This window comes from Dermacentor silvarum, chromosome 1, assembly GCF_013339745.2.
Source record: "Dermacentor silvarum isolate Dsil-2018 chromosome 1, BIME_Dsil_1.4, whole genome shotgun sequence".
Lineage (NCBI taxonomy): Eukaryota > Metazoa > Arthropoda > Arachnida > Ixodida > Ixodidae > Dermacentor > Dermacentor silvarum.
The window spans coordinates 385,828,505-385,852,953 of NC_051154.1; the positions used below are offsets into that span (position 1 = coordinate 385,828,505).

General features: G+C 47.4%; 2 protein-coding genes and 2 non-coding genes across 4 annotated transcripts in view; all 4 read right to left on the reverse strand.

The window, feature by feature from the left end:
- Nucleotides 1-438: 438 nt before the first annotated feature.
- On the reverse strand, nt 439-1,620 carry LOC119446123 (uncharacterized). Its single transcript, XM_037710479.1, has one exon. It carries the CDS (start codon nt 1,618-1,620, stop codon nt 439-441), a length of 1,182 nt encoding a protein of 393 aa, XP_037566407.1.
- Nucleotides 1,621-1,929: 309 nt separating this feature from the next.
- On the reverse strand, nt 1,930-2,002 carry Trnaf-gaa (transfer RNA phenylalanine (anticodon GAA)). The gene has a single exon. It is a non-coding gene; the product is annotated as a tRNA-Phe (tRNA).
- Nucleotides 2,003-7,239: 5,237 nt separating this feature from the next.
- Trnaf-gaa (transfer RNA phenylalanine (anticodon GAA)) lies at nt 7,240-7,312 on the reverse strand. Its single transcript has one exon. It is a non-coding gene; the product is annotated as a tRNA-Phe (tRNA).
- A 9,218-nt stretch (nt 7,313-16,530) lies between these two features.
- The window catches only part of LOC125943702 (uncharacterized), a 100,229-nt gene continuing 92,310 nt past the window's right edge, over nt 16,531-24,449 (reverse strand). Inside the window, exon 4 of the mRNA XM_049663171.1 lies at nt 16,531-17,278. Coding sequence (XP_049519128.1) covers nt 16,531-17,278 — 748 coding nt within the window. The remainder of the gene's footprint in view (nt 17,279-24,449) is intronic.

Here is a 24,449-nt window from a genome sequence, read left to right on the forward strand (position 1 = left end):
CTGGGGTCGGCTTCGCGGCGGGCCTACGGTCGGCCTCCAGGTTCGGCTTAGGCTTGATGGTCGAGCGCCTTCCGGACAACGACTTAGCGGGCGGAGCCTCACAGTCACCGCCGACCTTTCCGTCGACTTTATCGTCCTGCTGCAGGGTCCTCTTGACCGCTGCCGAGACGCCCTCGACGCGGGCGCTGGGGGGGGGAGGGGGGGTTGTGCTGTGTTCCGCTGCCAGCATAGCGTCAGTAGCCTGCTGGGGGCTCTCGTTTTCTACCGGGGTCTCCGTCACGGTCCCGAGAGTTGCTGCTGGCTTCCTGGTGGGAGGGACATCACCCCGTCCTCCTTTCGTCGGGGTGGTCGTCCCGATCGCTTCTGCAGCCGCGTTGCCGCTTCCGGCTCCCTTGGCCGAGTCCTCCGCCTCGATGACGTCCATCATGTGCTCTGATGTCAAGGGCTCGTTCTCCGCCGAACCCGCGGCTGCTGCGTAAGAGCGTGCACAGTCCGCGTCGACGTGGCCGAAAAGCCTGCACCGGGAGCGACGGGGAACCTTACATTCTCGTCTAACGTGGCCAGAACCCTTGCAGCGGAGACACTGCATAGGGCGACCTGGGGTGACCACAGTTCCCCGGCGACGCGGATCTGGTGGGGCAAGTCGTCCACCTTCAACCCAGTCTTCAGCTGCAGTAGCACTGCTCGAGTCGTCGAGCCCTTGTCGGAGACACCATCCACTCGCCAGCGCTCGTCTTCGTTGGTGTCCTTCGTGTTCGTATCTTTCTTTCCTGGTGGCTTTGTCTCAACAGTTGCCACAGCGGAGTCTTCGTGCTTATCTTCCCGTGTAGCTTCCTTGGCGTCATTCAGGTCCATAATATGTTCTGACGTATCATAACTTCGTGGTGGTCCAGCTACTGATGCATAAGATCGCACGCACATGGTCTGATCGTGGCCATAGCGGCGACAATGGCCACAGCGTGGGACACGACAGTCGCGTCGCATGTGTCTGATGCCGTAACACCCGAGGCAGAGGGGTGCTCTGCCCGGAACAGAGACAAGCGCCAGGCCTTCCGCAACTCGCAGTTGATGCGGCAAATCCTCCGTAGTCACGCCCACCTTGAGTTGTAAGGTCACTGACCTTGTTGTAGTATTCTTCTCGTTACAGCCTTGAACACGCCACTTATCTCTGGTGACTTCCAGGACTTTGCCGAATGGAGCCAATGCAGTGCGCACGTCTTCATCGGGAACACCATGCAAAAGCCAGTGCAGCTTTATCCTTAGCGCCTGGTTGCACGGATCGACTACAACGCAGCGTCGGTCTTTCACAGTGAAGTTTCCAGCTGCCAGCATCTTTTCCTTTTCTTCGTTGTCACAGAAAGTCACGGCCCAGACATGATTCATTTGATAAGCACCTAGTGCGACCACTTCCGGCAGTAGCGAAAGTTGCTCGAGTGCATCTCTAAAATATTCGACCCTATACAGCCTGGCTTTCAAATCGGCGTGTAAAAACACAGTGTCCTTCACAGTCGAACCTGAGGGCAAAGTCGGCAAAACAATTTGGTAGTCCTGGCTGAACATCTCGGTTGACCTCTTACCGCCGCCTCGGGGGGCGGCTATACCTGCGCCTTGGGAGCTCATGAGACGCACGTCCGCACGCTACGGTGGCCGGAAGTGGAATCCACTGAGCTATTTCGGCACAACGAATATCGATGCCGGGCAGCGCCATTCGATTGTTTCATTCCCATGACAGTGCAATTTAACGTCGCAGTATGCCCAACCCTTTCTTAAACACAGTCACTCCAGAACTTGCTTTCCACAACGCTCTCTTCGTCTAAGTTCTGCATCAGTGGCGGCGATGCGGCAATGACCGAAAAGCTTACAGTGCAGTCTGACTCCCCACGTGTTTTTTATGTACGGCAGTTGAAAAAGAAGAAACCACGATGAATATGCCGAAACCCGGGATCGAACCAGGGACCTTTAGATCTTCAGTCTAACGCTCTCCCATCTGAGCTATTTCGGCCCTTTTTTTGTTTATTGCCGGTTTGCCACACATTTACAGATGTAAACAAAACACAAAGTAAAGAAATTTAAAAGCGCCTGCCACACTTAGGCTGACGCTAGGTAGTCAAAAACACTTGACAGATGCCAGTTCATCTAATACTGAAATCCATTCAATGTTCTCGTTTCTTGCCTTGTACACCTCTCGCATTAGGATCATGTTCTGTATACAGTTTTCCCTTGCAGATTGGATTTTAATATCCTCATGACGTACCGCCATTCGTGTATTCCATAGACTATGAAGGCACAATAACATGAACATATCATGAGGAACTCCATTATCATTAGATGTAGGGAGAAAGCGGATTCCGGACGGCGTCACTGGCAGTTCATTATTTAATGTACGTTTCAGAACGTCCCACAAGAACACTGCATCAGAGCACTCCAGAAGAATGTGTTCTATTGTTTCTGGTTTTCTGCATCTTAAACAGTTTACTGACCATGCTACAAATAAGCCTTTCTCTTCGAGCCATGGCTTAACCGGTAACGTTTCACTGTGAAGTTGAAAGAAAAAGGACTTGGCTGACGAGCGCACGGGCATCCGCTTTACCCTTTTTAGCGCATTTGCTCCACTTTCTATACAAAATTTGGTCCTATAAATTGGTAAAGGCAGACATATCTCAACAACATCTTTGTATAGCTTTTTTCGCTTAACACTACTCAAATACTCTAAAGAAAAACGCGCGCACATAAATTGGTAAGCCCATACAACTTCACGCAGAAAGCCCATGATAATATTTGTTCTTGCTAGTTGCGTTGACACAATATAATTTGGTAACACGTCACTCAGACGTTCTTGAAACACAGTTAATAGAAAAAAATTTTTTGATCACGCAAAAACAGAAATCGTGAAACCACTTGCCTCAAGAACAAGTGAGCTAGGCCCAGGCCACCTCGTTTAACTGAGGTGAACAATTGGTACGGCTCGTACGCTTCCACACAGATCCCCAATAAAGACGGCAAATTCCCGGTGCAGTTTTTGTATGCTCGTTCTGGATGCGCAAAGGGCTTGTAGCACGTACCAAATCTTAGCGACAAGAAAGAGGTTGCATACTGTTGCTCTCGTGAACATGGAAAGGTCCCTCCCACCAAACGTTTTTGTTTTTTCCTTCATTTCTGCGCATTGCTCTTTCCAGTAGTCTTTCGTGTCCCTGAAATGCTGTAGCAGTACACCGGGGTACCTCATAGGCGAAGACGTCCACTGTACAGTTTCTATTTCAGCGGGAATGTCTTCCCAAGCCCCGTGCAATAGTACTACTGATTTTCCCCAATTAATAACACTCCCTGGCATTTTACAAAAATTTCTTGCCGCGTCGACCGCTTTAGGGACGCTGTCTTTATCGCTACAAAACACTGCTACATCATTTGCGTATGCCAGTAGCTTTATTTCACTTGAACCTACCCTATAAACTGCGATATCGCTACACGAAAGCACCTTTAACAGAAAGGCTCCAATTATAATGCAAAAAGCAGCGGCGACAAACATCCCTGCCGCACAGAAGATTTGAGTTGTATACTTTCCGTTAATGTCTTATTAATTATAATCTTAGAAACCATTCGATCATAGCACATTTTAGCACCTTCTGTCAACACAGATCCAACATTCACATGTTCAAGTAGAAGAAAAAGGATTTCATGTGCCACCCTATCGAAGGCCTTTTCCAAATCTAACTGTAGTATTGCGACCTTCTCTGAAAAGGCATCGCATCACTCGAGGACCGTTCGTGCCACGTGAATGTTAGTAATAATAGACCGTCCTTTTATTCCACACGTCATGTGGTCCTACTAGCTTCTGTATGACCGACTGAAGTCGCCTCCCAAGAACTTTTGTGTATATTTTGTAGTCCGTATTTGTAAGGCTAATAAGGCAATATGCCCGAACCGAAAGTAAAGTTTGAGGGTCGTCGCTCTTCGGTATTAATACTACATGACTCTCATGAAAGGACTGTGGTAGTATTTGCTTCTCATATGCCTGATTAATTAGGTCATGTAAAATTATTGCCATATCCTTTTTAAAAGCCTTATTAAAAGCAGCGCCTAATTCGTCAGGGCCTGGTGATTTATCTGCCGCTAACTCATTTATGGCGTGTTCCATTTCAGCGACAGTAATTGGCTGCTCGAGAGTCAGCCTTACATCGTCATCCAACTTTGGAAGAAGCTTCAAAAAGTGATTTTCGAATCCTTCCGCAAGCTCTCGTTCACTGCCTAACAACTCGCTGCAATGTTCATAAAAAGCCCGCTGAATGTATTCGTTCTCTCGGACAACTTCGTTTCGATATGTTATGGCTCTTATCTCGTTACGTGAAGCGTAGCTCTTTTCGTCCGAAAGCGCTCTTTTTGTCGGATTTTCACCGCACCATAATCGTTCTGCGCGCGCCATATAACCGCACCTCGATACTTTTCTTGATCAACGCTTTCTAACAGAGCTTTTACTTATTTTATTCCCTTCGCACAGATACCTGGGCAAGAACCTCCCATAGTTAGCTAGAAGTTAAGTTGGCATTGTAACTCTTTTTCTTTGCTTTTTTCCTCCCGGCGTAATGTGCATTATCTTTCCATTGCCATTAACTCCGTTTCCTGCTTCAAACATTCCCATGCTTCCGCAATACTTTTACATTCCTTCTCTAAAAGTTACTCAATGTTATGGTTAACCTTCTTAACCAAAACTGCGTCATCTAGCAGTTTGGAATTTAACTTCCACAACGCCCAGTTAAATTTCGGTTTTCTAGGTCCCAACGCCAACATAACTAAACAGTGGTCACTGAAACACACAGATCTGACCTCATAGCTGCTGCACATTGTAATCAAGTCAGCTGTCATGTATACCCTATCCAACCGTGCATGGCAGGCTCCTTGAAAATGCGTGAACTTAGGAGTCGCGCCGTATCCCATGACATATCCCACGTCTACCAAATTGCCTTCGCTTATACTCGTGGCTAAAAATTTCGCGCTTGCGTCGTGAACCGTAGGGCTTAGCACTCGGTCCTCAGCTTAGCAAACACAGTTGAAGTCTCCCATCAATAAAGTGTCACTTTGACAATTCAATTGACTTTTGAGGCCTTCAAAGAACAAACACCTTGCGCTCGCATTCTTTGTTAGGCGCGTAAACACATATCGCTCGCCACTTCACCGCTCCATTTACAAAGTCGAACACTATTTGACGGCCATTAACATCACACACAACACTTTCAATAACTACGTTCAGTGCACTCCGAATAAAATGGGCGTAACCACCAGCTTAACCAACAGAATGTGATACACACACATAATACCGTGGCCGAAAAGCCTCTACCATACGGTCCGTTCCTTCTTCATTTTCGACTTTAGTTTCCTGCACGGCGATAATATCAAGATCAGTTTCCATAAACAGTCTGCTTAGCTGGTACTGTTTTCGTTTAGATCCAAAGCCCCTCACATTAATACTACCCATTCGAATCATGATATATGTGGAATTCATTATGCTATGAAGAAAAAACGGACCGGCGACACTCTTCGCACACAACTAGCTGCACACTCACGTTTGCTGGCACTGCGCAGCGAAAACCATCCTCTGGGCTGCCGTCGTTGGATGCCATATTAATGAATTTCCATCGCGCAAATTGCACCTTCTTGCACTCCCCGTTGCCACACCACCCCAAGCAAGCCCCGCCACCCTCCCTCGCACCCCCCTACCCACTCCGGCAAAAAAGAAACACCAGTACACACATTATCACACTATGTCGGCGCCGACGCCGACGGTTTCCTGTCGGGGGGCACATTGGGTGCCGGCTTCAATGTCGGTCGGCGGACATTGGTGGTCTTCAAGGGTGGCTCGCTTTGAGCCACCTGGCTTTGAGCCCCTGGTTCGCCGTCATTGCTTTCCTCAAGGGACCTCTTCGCTACCGCACCGCTGGTGTCCATAGGGGTTGCCTTGTCTGTTGGTGTCCTCACTTTTTCTTTACTGCTCTCCTTTGTGGCGTCCCTGGCCGGCGTTTCCGCGGCTGGCTGTGCTCCTTGCACTTTACCTTCCTTTCCATCTTTGACGATTTTGGTAGATTCGTCAGGCGTAACGACGCCTTTCACCTTTGAGTTTTGCATACCGCTGAGACCACCAGCCGCTTCCTCAGCATCAGCGGCATCCATGACGTGCTCTTCAATGACCTCGTCGATCTTCGCAGGGCCTGCGATGTTCGCATACGTCCGCACACACTGGCTCTCATCATGCCCAAAGCGCCGGCAAAGGGCACAACGGGGTACGCGGCACTCCTGCCTTATATGTCCTGTGCGGTTGCACCTCAAGCACAAAGGAGCCCTTCCAGGGGCCACGAGAAGTGCCATCATACGGGCCACTCGAAACTGATGTGGCAGATCCTCGATGGTCACGCCAGCCTTGAGCTTCAAGGTTACAGTGCGCGTTGTCGAACCTTTGTCCGCGATGCCTTGCACCCGCCAGCGTTGTCACGCCACGTCAGTGGATTTTCCATAAGGGGCGAGAGCCGCACGGACGTCTTCGTCCGGGACATGGTGAAGGAGCCCGAACACCTTCACGCGTACCTCCTGACTTAGAGGGACCAGCACTAGACACCTTCTTTCTTTCACCATAATTTCGCCGAAGGACAACATTTTCTTCGTTCCCTCCGAGCTCCTGAAGGTAACCGCCCAAACGTGGTTCATCTGGAACGCCCCCAAGCTGACAACCTCGGGCAGCAGTCCCAGACGAGCCAGCGTGTCCCTGAAATCTTGGGCGCGTAAAGGCCTAGCGGTCACTACCCCGTGAAGGAAAACAGTATTCAAAAAGCAGGATCCTGTGGGTAATTGCGGCAAAACAACTTGATATTCCTTGTCTTCATCGGCAATAATCCTTTTTCCGCGGTTCGGCTGAGCCGCAAACACCGCTCCACCGGAGCAAGACAATCCGCGTCCGCACCGAACGGTAGCCGGAAGTAGAACTTGAGCTATTTCGGCACAACGAATATCGACGCTGTGTAGCGCCATTCGATTGTTTCATTCCCATGACAGTGCACTTTAACGTATTCGCAGTATGCGCAACCCTTTTTTAAACATGTTCACTCCAGAACTTGCTTTCCGCAACGCTCTCTTCCTCTAAGTTTAACAGTGGCGGCGATGCTGAAATAGCCGAAAAGCTCACAATGAAGTATGACTCCCCTTAACTTTTTTTATGTACGGCAGTCGAAAAAAAATAATAAACTACCATGAATATGCCGAAACCCCGGATCGAACCAGGGACCTTTAGATCTTCAGTGTGACGCTCTCCCAACTGAGCTATTTCGGCTTTCTTTTTCTTTATTTCCTTCTCGGACACGGAAATACAAAGCACAAAAGATAAAAACACCTCAGCTACACTTGAGCTGACGCGTGCGGATCTAAAATCTTTTCAGTTGCACCAAATCATCAAGCAGCGGTATCCACTCTGGTGGATACCACCCTGAAACATTCACGAATATGAACAACACTCTCGATAAAGTTTTCACGTGTGCAACGAGTATTTATGTCGGCGTGTTGCACCTGCATCCGTGTTTTCCACAGACTGCGGAGGCCAAGCAGCATGATTAAATGTTAGGGCACATCTTCGTTTTCAACTGGTAAGAACCGGATGCCGTAAGGGTTTAAGGGGAGCTCTTTTTTAATAGTTCTCTGAAGCACATCCCAATAAAAAATAGGATCCCAGTATTCTAAGAAAACATGTTCAACAGTCTCGGGCTTCCTGCATAACAAACAGTTTGTTGTCCATGGCACGAATATCCCTTTATCATGCAGCCAAGTTTTGACAGGCAGCTTACCGGAATGCAGTTTAAAAAAGAATGTTTTTACTGCAGGTCTGACGGGCATCTTTCTAACTCGTTTAAAAATATCTTGCCCTGGGCCTCCACAGTGTGGCGACTGGTAAAAGGGTATGGGCAACATCACGTGAACAAGCGCTTTGTACAGATTTTTCTTATTAACATTGCATAGGTAGTCAGGGGTAAATCGTACTTCCAACAACTTGCACGAAAGAACAACCTCGCGCAAGTAGCCTGTCACTGCTCAAAACATGTTCTCACATGAGACTATTCTTCCAGGGAACAGCCTCTGTAAGCGCACTTGCATGACAGTTCTTAGAAAGGGATCACTTTGATCACGTAGGAACATAAATCGCGAAACTACTTGCCGCAAAAATAAATGCTCTAGGCCAAGGGCTCCGCTTTTCAATGAAAAAAAAAGGTTAGTTCGGCTGGTTCTTACCCAAGTGGACGCCCAAATAAAGACAGCAAGAACCCGATGCATTTCTTGAACAGCTGTGTGTGTCGCACGCAGTACATTCATGACATACCACAGCTTCGAAATAAAAAAAAATATTGCAGATAGAGGCACGGCAAAACATTGACAGCTGCCTCCCTTGCCACGCGTCTGCTTTCTCTTTCACTCTCAAAGTTTCTTCTTTCCAGTACAAGCTGGGATTCCGATAACATTCCAGGGGCACTCCTAGATATCGCGTTGGCAAGGTAGACCATCGTAGCCGAAAAAAGCAATCCGGTGCTACGTCCCATTCACCATACAACGTACAGCGAATCTGTCAGTGAGTTCGCCGTTAACTATAATACGGGTCGTACAGTTCTTGTAGGCCATTTTTACACCTTCCACTATAACGCAACCAAGGTTGCAGTGTTCCAGAATGGAAAACAGTATTTCGTGAGAGACACGGTCAAAGGCTTTTGCCAAGTCGAGCTGCAGCATTGCTATCCGACTGCGAAGTGCACCAACACACTCTAATACGCTGTGTGCAACATGTATATTTGTGGCGATGCTACGGCCTTTAATGCCGCACGTCTGGTGAGACCCAACCAATTTCGTGATCACAGACTGCAGTCGTTTAGCTAAAACCTTCATAAAGACTTTGTAGTCGACGTTAGTGAGGCTAATCGGTCGATATGACCCCACCAAAAGGCGTTTTCCGGGATCGTCAGTATTCGGAATCAGAAAAATGTGGGAAGTAGAGAACGACAGTGGAACCTTCTTGCGTTCGTAAGCCTCAGTCAACACATGGCGCATGTACTGTGCAACATAATGCTTAAAGGTTTGAAAGAAAGCAGCACTTAGCCCGTCAGGCCCGGGGGCTTTCCCAGATGGTAGGTCGTCTATCGCTTTCTCTATCTGCCGCATTGTTATAGGCAGTTCAAGAAGCTCTTTAATTTCGTCATCTAGAGTTGGCATATGTCTTAAAAAGTCTACATGAAAGCCGTCTGTGGTCTTGAGTTCATTGCTAAGAAGTTCAGCGAAGTGTTGGGCTATAGCGCACTGAATGCATTTAGTACCTTCTGTAATCCAGCCGTCATACAGGATGCTCCTAATCTCTATCTTGGAAGCGTATCTTGTTTCGTCTGATAGCGCTCGCTTTGTTGGCGTTCCGCCAGCCTACAATTTTTCGGACCTTGCGAGTATAACGGCAGCTCCGTATCTGCGTCGATTCTTTCGAGCTCACATTTCACTTCTCATATTTCTTTAGTGAAATTTCCCGGCGCGCTGCTTTCCATGCTCAGCAGCCATTCAAGTTGCCCATTCAGTTCTTTTTCTTTCTCTTTATAACGAGCTACACTGCACTTTCCTATACCTTTCATTTTTACCCACTCTTTGAATCCTTCCCATTCAACTGCAAAGCTAGCAGGCTGCGCATCTAGCATTTTGATCGCTCGGTCTGAACTCGCAAAGTAAACCCTTCATCTTCCAGAAGTTTTGCATTCAGTTTCCATAATAGCCAGTTAAAACGCGATTTCCTGCCCATTATTCCTAAAGTGGTACTCACAAGGCAATGACCGCTGAAAGGCACAGGTTTAACATCATAGCTAGAGCATAGGGGCACAAGTTCAACAGACACCTGCACCTGGTCAAGTCTAGCATGACTCTCCCGCTGAAAGTGCGTGAATTCTGGGTGGGTCCCGGTAGAGAACACACTGCTAAGATCCCCGAGCCCGTAATCGTGAACAAGTGTGTTCAACAATTCCGAGGTCTTGTCTCTAAGTGGCCTATACTTGACTCTGTCAACTGCGGCACACACACTGTTGAAGTCCCCCAATACAAGCAAAATCTTAACGTTCAACCATGGCTCAAGGGACTCAAAGAAAAGTTGACGCTCGCTTTCTACATTGGGAGCATATAAACAAACAATGCGCCAACATAGATTTAAAAGGATGAAATCAGAAACCAAAGGTCGACCACTTGGGCAGGCAAAGACCGACTCTACGCTTATTCCTAACACGTTACGCATGAATATTAGGCATCCACCCGACGCCCCAATACAGTGACAGACACACACATAATAGTTTGCCTCAAAGGAGGACACCCTGCGGTCGGTTTGCTCCTGACTCTCTATTTTCGACTCCTGTACAGCGACTATGTCAATATCGTTATCTAGCAGGAGGCGATTAAGCTGCTACTGTCGCCTTCTTGCTCCCAACCCTCTGACGTTCAAGGTCGCTACACGAAGTGGAGTACTGAGATTAATAGCCCTCTCTTAAAAAAAACGACTCAGGCCACATGGTGCCTACCTTCACGGTCGGCGCAACTCTCCTCACGACTGCCGGAATCTCTTGACGCCAGTCGACCAACAACCGGCGCTCACGTCGACCTGGACCCAGCGCTGCTACGGAGGTGGTTTCCCCACCTGCCGCGCTTCGACCGGAAGGTTCTGCCGTGGCTTTAGCGTCGAACGTCTGACACCCGGTGCCTTCGGCGGAGGCTCGTCGCCTTCGCCTGCTGGCTGCTGTTTCACGCCGTCTTCTTCATGAGGACGCTTCCCGGGCGTCAAGCCCGCCGCTCCCTGGATGGTCTCCATGGCATCCATGTCTCGGGTCTCTACACTGCCTAGTGTTTCGACCGTGGCTTTCGACGCGTCCGTCGCCTTGTCATCGCCGTCATGTTGCGGCTCACGCTGCGCCGGTACACTATCAGCTACTGCACTGGAAACCACCGCCTTCTGCTTCACCAGAGGCGTCAACGAAGGCGCAATGTCACGCATTGGTTTCCCAGCTGCCCGGGCTGCTTCCTCAGCGTCCGCTTCGTCCATCAGCATCTCGGACGAGTCTTCGCTGGTTCCTGGGCCTGAAATGCTCGCGTAAGTGCGAGCACACTGGTCTTCTTCGAGCCCCTAGCGTCGGCAGGTTCCGCAACGCGGAACTCGACACTCCCTGCGGATGTGGCCCATATGGCGACACCGAAGGCACAGCGGGGGCCTGCCCCGTACAACGACTAGTGCCAATTCACCTCTAACGTTCAGCTGGTGGGGCACGTCGTCCAGCTTCACGCCTGCTTTCAACTTTAGGGTGAGGAGCCGGGTATTTCAGCCCTTCTCAGTCATGCCCTGCACACGCCAGCTCTCCCGGGCAACTTCAACTTTTCCATACGGCGCAAACGCGACACGCACGTCCTGATCAGGCACATTGTGTATAAGCCAGTGGAATTTCAGTCGAACGTCCTGGTTTGCCGGGTCAATCACCAGGCGGCGGCGGCGCTTTACAGGTAGCTCCCCGACGCTCGAGATCTGCTCACCGCATCGGCACCCTTGAAAGTGATAGCCCAGACATGGCTCATGCGATACGCCCCCAGGGTGACAACGTCCGGAAGATGCGAATGCTGTGCCAAAGCGTCCCGGAAATCTTCCACCCGGTATGGTCGGGCCGTGATATCCGCGTGCACGAAAACTGTGTTTAAAACAAAACGCCCTGTTGGCAGACCTGGCAGAACAACCTGGTAGGTGCTTTCCTGTTGCGTAGCCCTGTTACCGCGGCCAGACATGGCCGCTGAAGCCGCTCCTACGGAGCTCTTCATCATACGTCCGTCACGCTCGGTGGCCGGAAGCAGAATCCCTGAGCTATTTCGGCACATCGAATATCAACGGCGTGCAGCGCAATTCGATGTTTCATTCCCATGACAGTACACTTTAACGTATTCGCAGTATGCGCAATCCTTTTTTAAACAGATTCACTCCTGTACTTGCTTTACGCAACGCACTCTTAAGTTTAACAGTGGCGGCGATGCGAAAATAGCCGAAAAGCTTACTATGAACTATGACTCGCGTTATCTTTTATTATGTACAGCGGTTGAAAAAAAAGAAACCACGATGGACATGCCGAAACCCGGTACCTTTAGATCTTCAGACTTAAGCTCTCCGAACGGAGGTTTTTCGGCACAACGAATATCGACGCCGTGCAGCGCAATTTGATTGTTTCATTCCCATGACAGTGCACTTTAACGCATTCGCAGTATGCGCAATCCTTTTTGAAGCAGATAAACTCTTGTACTTGTTTGCCGCAACGCACTCTTCGTCTAAGTTTAACAGTGGCGGCGATGAGGAAATAGCCGAAAAGCTTACTACGAAGTATGACTCCCGTTATCTTTTGTTATGTCCGGCAGTCGAAAAAAAATAAACGACCATGAATATGCCTAAACGCGGGATCGAACCAGGGAACTTTAGATCTTCAGTCTAACGCTCTCCCAACTAAGCTATTTCGTTTTTTTTCTTTATTGCCGTTTAGGACATAGCAACAACAACAGTACAAATGATAAAAACAACAGCCTACTTCGGCTGACGTAGGAGGGATTAAAATTTTTTCATGACAGCCAAGTGATCGAGGATAGAAATCTGTTCGGCCGGTTCAGCTTGCGCCCGATACACTTCCCTAAGGGCCACAACACTTTCAATAAAGTTTTCGCGCGTCGAACGGACGTTAAAATCTGCATGCCGCACTTCCATTCGCGTCTTCCACAGACTATGGAGGCCCGAAAGCATGATTATGTCAAATGGTATTTCCGCTTCATTTGCGATGGGCAACAACCTGATGCCATATGGGTCCAGGGGAAAATCTTTTTTGACTGTTCACTGGAGGACATCCCAATGGAAAATTGGGTCCCAGCAGTCAAGGAAGACATGCTCAGCCTTTTTGCATAAGAGGCAGTTAATCGTCCATGGGACGAAAATCCCCTTTTCATGCAGCCTCGTTTAACAGGAAGTGTGTCAGAGTGTAGCTTAAAGAAAAATGATTTCACGGATTGGTTAACCGGCATTCTTTTAACTCGCTTCAGAACATCTTGCCCTGGGCCTCTACGGTGAGGTAAGCGATAAATAGGAATCAGCAACATTGTGTCCCCAAGATTCTTATACAGATTTCCTTTCGAAACATTACACAAGGATTCAATGGAAAAACGCACATGCAATAGCCGGAAAGAAAGTACAACCTCTCGCATATACCCACTGGGAGCCCCATACATACTCTCACACGATGACACAACAATTTCTGGGATATGTCTCTGGAACCTCACTTCGATAGCAGTCCTCAGAAAAGCATCCCTTTGATCTCGGAGGAATATAAAACGCGACACAATTTGACGCAGAAATAAGTGCACAAGGCCAAGGCCTCCCTCCTTAGCAGAAAGAAACAAGTTGGTACCACTCGTTCTCTCCGAGTTAGACGCCCAAATAAAAACTCCATAACTGGGTGGATCTTTTGAATACTTGCCCGTGTTGCACACAAAACATTCATAATGGACCATATTTTGGATACAAGGAAAAGGTTGCAGATGGAGGCGCGCGAAAACATTGATAACTGCCTTTATTGCCATGCATCTGCTTTCTCCCTCGCCCTTGACACTTGCTCATTCCAACATTCACTTGGATCCCGATAATACTGAAGGGGGACGCCGAGATACTGCGTTGGCAGACAGACCATAATAGTCGCACGAAATGATCGGGCATCGTTTCCCAGTCACCATGCCAAAAACCACAGCTCTTATTCCAGTTTATCAGACACCCCGTTTGCTTGCAAAATTCATCAACCTTGCTGATCACTTCAGTAATACTGTCTCTGTTCGAACAGAACACTGCAATGTCTTCGGCATAAGCGAGGATTTTGACATGTGCTGACTGCAAGCGAAAGCATGAGATGCGTTCACTTTTGATTACAGCCAAACAGAGTAGCTCTACGTATTCCGCAAACAGAAGGGGCGACAGCGGGCATCCCCGTCTTACTGACGAATGCACTACCAGCTTGTCTGAGAGGTCACCATTTACAATATTGCGCGTAGTGCACTTTGCATACGCCATTCTGACGCCTTCTATGATCACACGTCCTACGTTAGCGTGCTCTAGCATGCAGAAGATATTATCATGTGAGACGCGATCAAAGGCTTTTGCCAGATCTAGTTGCATCATTGCAATCCGATCCCCCAGCGCATCACAGCATTCCAATACCGTACGTGCGACATGTACATTCGTGGCAATGCTACGTCCCTTGTTTCCGCAAGTCTGATGCGGTCCAACCAATTTCGTTATCACGCCCTGTAATCTCTTCGCTAGGACCTTCATGTATATTTTGTAATCAACGATGGTGAGGCTGATCGGGTGATAGGACCCCACCAACAAACGCTTCTCTGGGCCATCTGATTTTGGGATCACCACTATGTGCGATGTGGGGAATGACAGTGGTACTTGCTTTCGTTCATACGCCTCAGTTAACACCCTTAACAGTAACTGAGCGACTATGGGCTTAAATGTTCTGTAAAATTCGGCACCAAGCCCATCAGGTCCGGGAGCTTTACCATTCTGTAGGTCTTATATTGCAGCTTCAATTCCGTTTGTAGTTATGGGCATCTCAACACGCTCCTTTACATCGTCCTCAAGTCTTGGCAGGAGAGACAAAAAATCACAACAGAAAGAACCACCCATCTCTCTCGCATGGCCAAGAAGGTCGCTGAAATACTCTTTAAATACCAGCTGGATTACATTAGCATCGCTTGAAATTTCATCACCGTTTCTTATCTGCCTGATTTGTTTTTGGCAAGCGTATCGTTTTTCATCTGTTAAAGGTCGCTTCGTTGGTGTTTCACCGGCCCACAGTTTCTGTGCTCTTGAAACGTATAACTGCTGATTTATACCTATCACTGTCTAATCTTTCAAGCTGGCTTTTCACATCCCTTATATTTTCGCATATTTCCCAGGCTGGGTACTCTCCATGCTTATTAAGAACTGCAGTTGCTCGCGCGCTGCTTTTTCCTCTTGCTTTTCTTTGTGTCGGTTGGAGCAGCTGTTTCCTATGGCTTTACTTTTTAGCCACTCCTTGAAGTCTTCCCACTGAACGGCAAAGATACTGGACTGTTCCTCGAGTAGCTTCTGCTTTTCATCTTCAATGTCCCTTTACAAATCCCGCGTTCTCCAAAAGTTTAGCGTTGAATTTCCAGAGATTCCAGTTGAAGCGCGTACTCCTTTCTTTCACACCAAAACTTGCGATCACCAGGCAATAATCGCTAAAAGCCACAGGTTCAACTTTGTAATCTGTGCAAAGGGGTACAAGTTCAACGGATGCATAAATCCTATCCAGTCTGGCATGGCTATCTGGTTGAAAGTGCGTGTATTGCGGTCTGTTCCCGTAGGTGAATATGCTGCCAATATCCTCTGAGCCATTGTCATGAACCAGACCGTTTAACAATTGTGCGCTCCTATCACGCACAGGCGTACACTTCACTCTATGGGCAGCGGCACGTACACAGGTGAAATCGCCCACAAGCAACAGCAGTTTGTCACAAACAATGTAAGAATCTAGACGGTTAAATAAAATCGCGGCGTTCAGAGTCAACATTTGGTGAATACACGCATATAATGCGCCAACATAACTTCGAAAAGGAAAAGTCTACCACGAGAAGGCGACCACTTGGGCAAGAAAAAATTGACTCCACAATAATGCCTAAACTATTGCGGAGAAACAGGACGCACCCACCCGATGTGCCAACAGAATGGCAAACACAGACATTTGAAGTGTGCACGAAAGGTGGACACCATACGCTCAGCTAATTCCTCGCTATCGATCTTCGTCTTCTGTACGGCTACAATGTCCAGATCGTTGTCAGCGAGAAGACGATTAAGTTGACATTGACGCCTTCGAGCGCCAAGGCCCCTGACATTCAGAGTCGCTACGCGTAATGCTACGTCAAGTTTCGTCGCCATGCGCTAGGAAAAGAGACCGGTGACATACATTGCACACCATACTTGATCCCACAGGGAGCACTGTACGGCGCCGCCATTCCTCGAGTCCGTGTGGAGGCGTCGGGAAAACCGGCAGGCATTCCTTTGCCGGCAGTTCCAGACCCCTGTACACTGTCTAGTGGATATACTTGCCGCTACAACCGGGGAAGAAACACACACACACCCACTCATACACGCACAGGAACACATTGCAAGACTACGGAGTCGGTTTGTCCGCCTGCCGTGTCTCGGCCGCTAAGTTGGGCCGCGGTTTTAAAGTAGAGCGCCGAATTCCTGGGGTTTTCGGCGGCGGCTCGTCACTGCCACCACCTCGCTCTTGCTTTTTACCGACGAAATCCTCGCGGGAGCGCTTCCCAGCTGTCAGAGCGGCAGCCTCCTGGCTGAAATCCATGGTCTCGGGGTTCCTAGGCTACACGTTGTCGGGAGTTTTGTCCGCAGCTGTCGTCGTATCCTCTAGCGTGCCGTCGTATTCCGGCTGAACCTCACGTTGCACTTGCCGTTACTGCATTGGACGTCGTCGCACTCTGCTTCGTCAGCGGCCTCAACGTAGGCTTATCCCGAGTCGCTGGTTGCGCAGTTTCACGGGCCGCTTCCACCGCGTCCGCCTCGTCATTTAGCAGCTCAGACGAGTCTTCAATTGTTCCGGGGCCAGCGATGCTCGCATAAGTGCGGGCACATTGGCCGTCTTCCTGGCCGAACCGTGGGCAGGCTCCGCAACGTGGGACCCGACAATCTTTACGGATGTGGCCCGTATTACGACAGCGAAGGCATAACAGAGGCCTGCCTGGTACGACGACGAGCGCCACCTCACCGCTAACGTTGAGCTGGTGCGGCAAGTCGTCGAGCTTGACGCCAGCTTTCAGCTTAAGTGTGACGAGCCTCGTTGTGGAGCCCTTCTCTGACATACCCCGCACACGCCAACGATCCCGGGAAACTTCGGTGACTTTCCCGTATGACGCAAAGGCGGCCCGTACGTCTTCGTCCGGCACGTTGTGTAGCAGCCAGTGAAGCTTGAGTCGCACGTCCTGGTTCGCCGGATCATTCACCAGGCAGCGGTTTCCTTTCACAGGTAGCTCACCGACGCTGACAATCTTCGTTACTGCTTCAGAATCCTTGAGAGCAACGGCCCACACGTGGCTCATCCGATAGGCCCCCAGGGCGATAACCTCGCCGAGCAGCTCATGCTGAGCTAACGTGTACCGGAAGTCCTCGACCCGATACGGGCGGGCCCTGATATTGGCGTGCAAAAAACAGTATTTACAACGAAACGCCCTGCAGGCAGTCCTGGTAAAACAACCGGGTATGTATTTTCCTCTTCAGTAGCCCTGTTACCGCGGCCAGACATGGCCGCTGAAGCCGCTCTACGGATCCCGTCATCGCACGTCCGTCACGCTCGGTGGCCGGAAGCAGAATCTACTGAGCTATTCCTTCACAACGAATATCGACGCCGTGCAGCGCAATTCTATTGTTTCATTCCCATGACAGTGCACTTTAACGTATTCGCAGAATGTCTAACCCTTTTTTAAACAGATTCACCCCAGCACTTGCTCTCCGCAACGCACTCTTCGTCTAAGTTTAACAGTGGCGGCGATGCGAAAATAGCCAAAGAGCTTACTATGAAGTATGACTCCCGTTATCTTTTCTTAAGTACAGCTGTCGAAAAAAAATCACGATGGTCATGCCGAAACCCGGGACCTTTAGATCTTCAGTCTAACGCTCTCCCAACTGAGCTATTTCGGCACAACGAATATCGACGCCGTGCAGCGCAATTCGATTGTTTCATTCTCATGACAGTTAACGTGACAAAGCGTTAGTTTTGCTTCCTAACGACAAGAATAAACTGCTGGTGCAGTGGAAGGGACCATTTGCAGTGACGCAACGAAGGAACGAAGTCGATTATGAGCTATTGATAAAGGGGAAAAAGAAAGTGTTCCATGCCAATCTGTTGAAGGGGTATGAAGAAAGGAATAGGCAAGCGGCGACGAAAGCTTCATGTATGGTGATAGTTGAAGAAACGAAAGAAGAGGTACCCATATATAACGGACAAAAAAGTATGGGTTGGTAGAAAGTGATGATAAATCGCCTTTTGGATGATAACAAGAGAACACAAGTAGAGAGCCTGTTACGAAGATATGGGGATATCTTTTCAGACAAGCCTAGGCATAGGAAAGACGTTGAATGCCGGTTGCAACTAACTACTGATAGACCCATAAATGTCAAGCAATACCTATTAGCAATAGCTGTACAAGAATTCATCAACAAAGAAATCCAAGACATGGTGGAAATGGGAATTGTCGAAAGATCTAATTTGGCATACCATGCACCACTAGTAGTTGTGAAAAAGCCAGATGGTTCAAATCGGGTGTGTTGATTTCAGGCGACTGAATAATGTGTTGGTAGCGGATGCAAAATCCATACCTAGAGTAGATGTGATGTTCGTTAAGGTATCCAACAAGAAGTTTTTCTCAAAACTAGATTTAGCAAAATGATATTGGCAAATCCCAATGGAGGAGTCATAAAAGGAGAAGACGGCGTTTTCATGTTCCAATGGGCTTTTCCTGTACAGGTTCATGCTGTATGGAATAAAAATGGCAGCTGCATTGTTCACAAAATTGATGAGAAAGGTGCTACAGGGACTTCCTAATGTCGAACACTACATAGATGACATTCTAGTGGCAACGGAAAACTGGCCGGAGCATTTGGCTACTCTGGAAGCGTTGTTTCAGAAAATAAAGAATGCAGGACTGACAGTAAAACCCACTTAATGCGAGATGGGCTTCAAAACAGTTTCTTTCCTTGGACATAAGTTAGGGATAGGGCATATTGCAACAAAGGAGGTGGTTATGAATAAAATACAAGAGGCACAGTAGCCAACTACCAAGAAAGAGGTCCAGTCATTTTTGGGATTAACGGGATACTACACTGAATGCATTCCTAATTATGCAGCCCTGGTCGATCCATTAGTACAACTGACAAACAAGGAGCACCTAACACTGTAAGCTGGGCGGCAGTGCACGAGAACGTATTCGCTGTTCTGAAACAACGCATGTCAGAACCTCCTGTGCTATTAGCACCAAACATGGAAAAGGAGTTTGTACTCCGGACAGACGCATCCAGTAAAGCACTCAGAGCAGTTTTGCTGCGAGAGGAAGGTGTAATAATGCAGCCGGTATGCCATCCTAGTAAAAAGTTAAGTGAAGCGGGAAGAAAACTTCGGCACAATCTGCTTGAAAAATAAGTGCGACGGTCCCAAGCCCCCATCTACGAGTAACTTTATGAAAAAGGTTGCAGCGACTTCTGCGCTCCCATGTCGATCCCCAGATAACAACTGCGAAAATCCTCGGCCGTTTTTGTACAGAAACTCTAGTCATGCCTATCACCTGTAGCACATAATCACCTTAGCAATTAAAGACACATTACAAACGGCGGCTCTTGAAAACATAGAAAAATTATGTCCCACCCATTTTTCGGTTAGTAATTTAACTATTCTTGCTTCATCTGCTACAATAGTCTTTGCTGTGCTTGTAGTGTTTTAAAGGAAGTCTTAAATAGCTGTCGGGAGTAGTCCTCCATTGTATACTACACAACGTGGCTGGAGCATGCTCCCAGCTGCCATGCCAGAAACCAAGATATTTAGTCCAGCTAATCACGCTTCCTGTTGCTGCGCAAAAATCCTTTGCCTCGTCTACAACTTCATGAACGCTTCTTTCATCTGCACAAATAGCAGCCATATCGTCCGCGTAAGCAAGGACCCTAACTTCGCTTTTAAAGAAAGTGTAGCCACGGATACTCCCATTTGCAAGTACTTTTAAACAAAAGGGTTCAAGGTAAAGATCAAAAAGAAGGGATGACAAACAACAGCCTTATTTTACAGATGTTTCAACTCAAATACTTTCACTTTGTTTCTTATTTATTACAAGTTTCGCTGTACATTTATCATACACAATTTTCACGCCATCTAGAATTACAGACCCCACAGTAACGTGGTTCAGAATGAGGAACAATATTTCGGGCACGACTCTATCAAATGCCTTATTCAAATCGAGTTGAAACATAGCAACTCGATCCTCCATGGCATCGCCGCATTCGAGAACAGTTCTTGCTACGTGGATATTTGTAAAAATGGTTCTTCCTTTAATTCCGCAGGTCTGATGTGGTCCAACAAGAGACTTGATAACCGTTTGGAAACGACGAGCCAAAACATTCATAAAGACTTTATAATCAGTATTGGTTAAACTTATTGGTCGGTATGCTTCTACTGAAAGCAGTCTCGCCGGGTCGTTAGTTTTTGGAATAAGTATCACGTGGGATGTTCGAAAGCACGAAGGTGTTAGTTTTTTTTCATAGCATTCTTCTATAACTCGGTGTAGAGATTCTGCCATTTCAGTTTTGAAGAACATGTATACAGCTGCGCCGAGAACATCTGGGCCCGGTGATTTACCAGGACTGAGATCGTCTATCGCCTGTTCAACTTCTGCAACTGTTATTGGCCTCCAAAGTGACTGTTTTGTTGCGTCATGAAGCCTAGGCATAAGCGGCAGAAATGCACTTAGGAACCGCTCAGTATCGCATGTTTTAGGACTAAATAATTTTCTGTAAAATACCCGCCGTGGTTGCTCAGTGGTTATGGTGTTGGGCTGCATAGCACGAGGTCGCGGAATCGAGTCCCGGCCACGGCGGCCGCATTTTGATGGCGGCGAAATGCGAAAACACCCGTGTACTTAGATTTAGGTGCACGTTAAAGAACCCCAGGTGGTCCAAATTTCCGGAGTCCCCTACTACGGCGTGCCTCATAATCAAATCGTGGTTCTGGCACGTAAAACGCCACAATTAATTTTCCGTATTATTCAACAAAGAGAAGCTCTATCGTTTCACTCTCTTGAGTAACGTTATTTCGAAAACTAATTTCCTTAATTTCTTTTGACACTGCATGCCTCTTTTCGTCGCTTAGCGCGCATTGCGTGGGCGTCTCCCCCAACGAAAGCCACTCGCATTTCGCCCTTATCCATGCGCCCTGATACTTTTCTGCTTCTATGGTCTCGAGCATCACCTTAACTTCTTTTATTTCTTTCGAGAATAAACCGGGCTTGGCATTCTCTGCGCTGATCATGTAATCTAACGCACTATGTAGCTTCTTTTCTTGCTGTTTTTCTTTGTGCCTTAAAACGCTTGCTCTTTCCAATGCGGCGACATTGAAGTCGCATTTAAACTGTTCCCACACCAGCATGAAGTTACATGTTTGATTCGACCGCATACTATCTATATATTCCTTTATCTTTGCAACAAAAATGTCATCCTGTAGTAATTTGCTGTTGAATTTCCACAACTCCCAGTTAAGCTTTGACACTTTTTTCTTTGCAGCTATGGTAACCATACCTAAACAGTGATCACTAAAGCTAACATGCTGCGTATCGTATTGGGAACACAAAGGTACAAACTCAACAGGGACATATATTCGGTCTAGTCTGGCATGAGATACATCTTGGAAGTGGGTGTGTTTTGGTTGTCCTATATCCAATATCGAGCCAATACTAAGCCAATATCTTCGAGCTCATTGTGCTCAATCATTACGGGCAATACTTCTGCACTTTCATCGCTATGATACCTATTATTCGATCTATCTTCGGATCTACATATGCAATTGAAGTCACCAAGCAATAACTCACTCCTTTCGCTTTCTAGACAAGGTCGAATGGTACAAAAAAAAGCATCTCGCTCATCGACTCTATTCGGTGCATAAACACCGCCAGGGAATTCCAGCAAAAACAAAATCACAAAAAGCCAGCCGGCCATTTTCACAAGAAAACACAGATTCAATGACCACAATGCTCTTTCGAAAAAGGTAGCACAACCACCTGACCACCATGTATGACTCACGCCCATACACCATATCCGTCACGAAATACTTCAACCATTCGATCAGTTAGTTCCTCACTCTCAATTTTAGTCTCTTGGACAGCTAACAAATCAGTATCATTTTCTTAAAGAAGTGCGCGAACTGTAATGAATCACTTAACCTCAAACATATGCTCTGGCCATATGACCGAACTACCAATGCCGATTACACTCAGGACCTGGCCAGGTTCGAGGCTGCCATTCGCAGTCCGGATCTGGTTGAACAGCTTTGGGCTATACAGCAAGCTCACGACGCGGCCGCGAAGCTCCGTCTTCCAGTCCCGACGCGGGATTAGCCCTCCTATGGGTCACTCCATAGCCTTGCAGGACCCAATAAAGTTTTCCATCCATCCATCCAGCGTACCGCCAAATGGCATACCTGCGCAGATGTTAGTCCACTTTTGTTTGTTCCTGTGATATGACAAAGCAATCAATACATTAACGAGGTACGCATATGCTCGGCCGCACAGGCATAGCGCCTGCGAAGAACTGGGTGGGCTCAGAGTATGTGGCAGATATTTTACGTGAACGAGAACGTTTGATGAGTTTATAGCGCAGGATATCAGTCTGCGAAAGACCAACCGATGTTAGTGACGCAGCCTAGATATCATCATCATGACCATCATCATCATCATCATCATGATCATCATCAGATATGGTGAAAACGCAAAAAGTATCTGAGAATCAGCGATCAGCGGGCACACAACGCGCACACCACATGCGCGGCATCGGTTCATCGCACATCGCACACTCGCAAATTCTGCGGTGTCAGCTACAAACATTACGAGTCTCTGTGCTGTAACTTGATGCCTGTTTGGAATCCGCTTCTCGCTAAAGTTGCCATTCATCGCATCTATTATCACGATTGGATTGGCATTTTGCTTTCTTTATTTTACAACCGCAAAACTCATGCTAGGACAACTGTAAAGTCTGTCTTGGCATTGCCGAGAGCGACAACGGAAGTCATATAATGTGGTCAACAAATGCGGAAGTGTACACTATGTATATACTAAAGTCTACAAAAAGGCTTTAAAGCAATCTCAGCACTATACAGCCCCATATCTAACGTAGTTTCTAACGTACCTCCGCTTGGTAAAAGCGTAGATGGTTTGGGCCGAGATTAGCGACTTTTGTCTATAGTCAATCTATAGACGGTAACTAAACCTGAAGCAATAAGACTTTTACAGTATCAGCCGTCTTTTACTTCATCTCACGCCTTACCACAATCGTTATACGGGCTGTTCGCTAAAGTTAACATGACCTTTGGTGACGTCCCACCTTATAGCCTTCACCGGGTGTGATATAGGAAACCATTAAAAAATAATTCCAAACGCATAGAAGTATATATTCCGCCTTCGTGCGGTTCGCAAGTAAAAGTCGGGGAGGTATTCTAGACTAGGGTGCCCACAGAGGTTACATGTTGAAAACGAGTACAATCCTGCATAAAACTCTGCGAGCAGACCCTTTAACACATAATTATCAGGTAAAATAATAATTAAGGAGCGCGTAATTCAATGACTAAGATGAAATGGTGACCTTTATAGCATTTCTCTGTAAAGTTCTATAAACTGCAATTAGGTAGCTCAAAAAATAGGCAACCGAAAAACTTTTGTATCTATAGACTGCGTATAGAACGAAAATATACAAAACTAACGACGCAAATTAACGATTTTTCTCAAGAGAAATATACACCTTAATAACTTTTGTCTATAGACAATCTATAAGCCGCGATTAGACAAAATGTTCAACATCTTATCGACTCTCGTTTATAGACAGTCTATAAGCAAAGAATGAACTAGAATAAATAGAGACTGTATTGACTTTTGTCTATAGGTAGTCTATAGAGTGCAAGTAGACGAAAAGAAACAAATATTTTATAGACTTTTTTCTATCGACCGACTATAAAATGGGAGTAGACAAAATAAATAGAAATAAATAACCTTTTGTCTACAGACAATAAATAAACTGGGAATAGACAAAAAATGCGAAACGACCCTAATCCTTGACTTAGGTGTCGGCTAGTGGCACTGGCACCTCGGCGTTGGTGTATCCTGATGTATTGTTTGGGTTAACTGTGTTTTCCTTGTGTTAACTTTCTGTTATTAAAGCGAAGTACGAAACACACACAGACAATGCTGGTGAATTCTTGAAGTAAACAATGTAAATTACACTACACTACACTAGGCCCGGCATCCTCGTCGTCGGAAACTCGACGGTACACAAAACTTGGCCCGGCGTCCTCGTCGTCTACTTCCGTGGCGTATGGAATGGGCGGGAAACCGAACTCGGAGGAGCAAGCGAACGGAACAGGCGGGAAACCACCACGCATATATGCATCCAAACCGCCACGCACATGGAGCCAAATGCCCATGCACTTGGAGCCAAACCTGTACTTATGCGGTGGGTATTTAAGGTGTACGATTGTGTGCTTTGGTGTACGGCAATTAGACTTTCCTTAATTGTTTCTAATTATTCCTGACACTTAATTAGCTCTTTGCTGTACTAA

What these genes read in the sequence shown, in the direction of transcription:
- LOC119446123 (XM_037710479.1), bottom strand. Translation starts at nt 1,620, where the DNA reads ATGAGCTCCCAAGGCGCAGGTATAGCCGCCCCCCGAGGCGGCGGTAAG.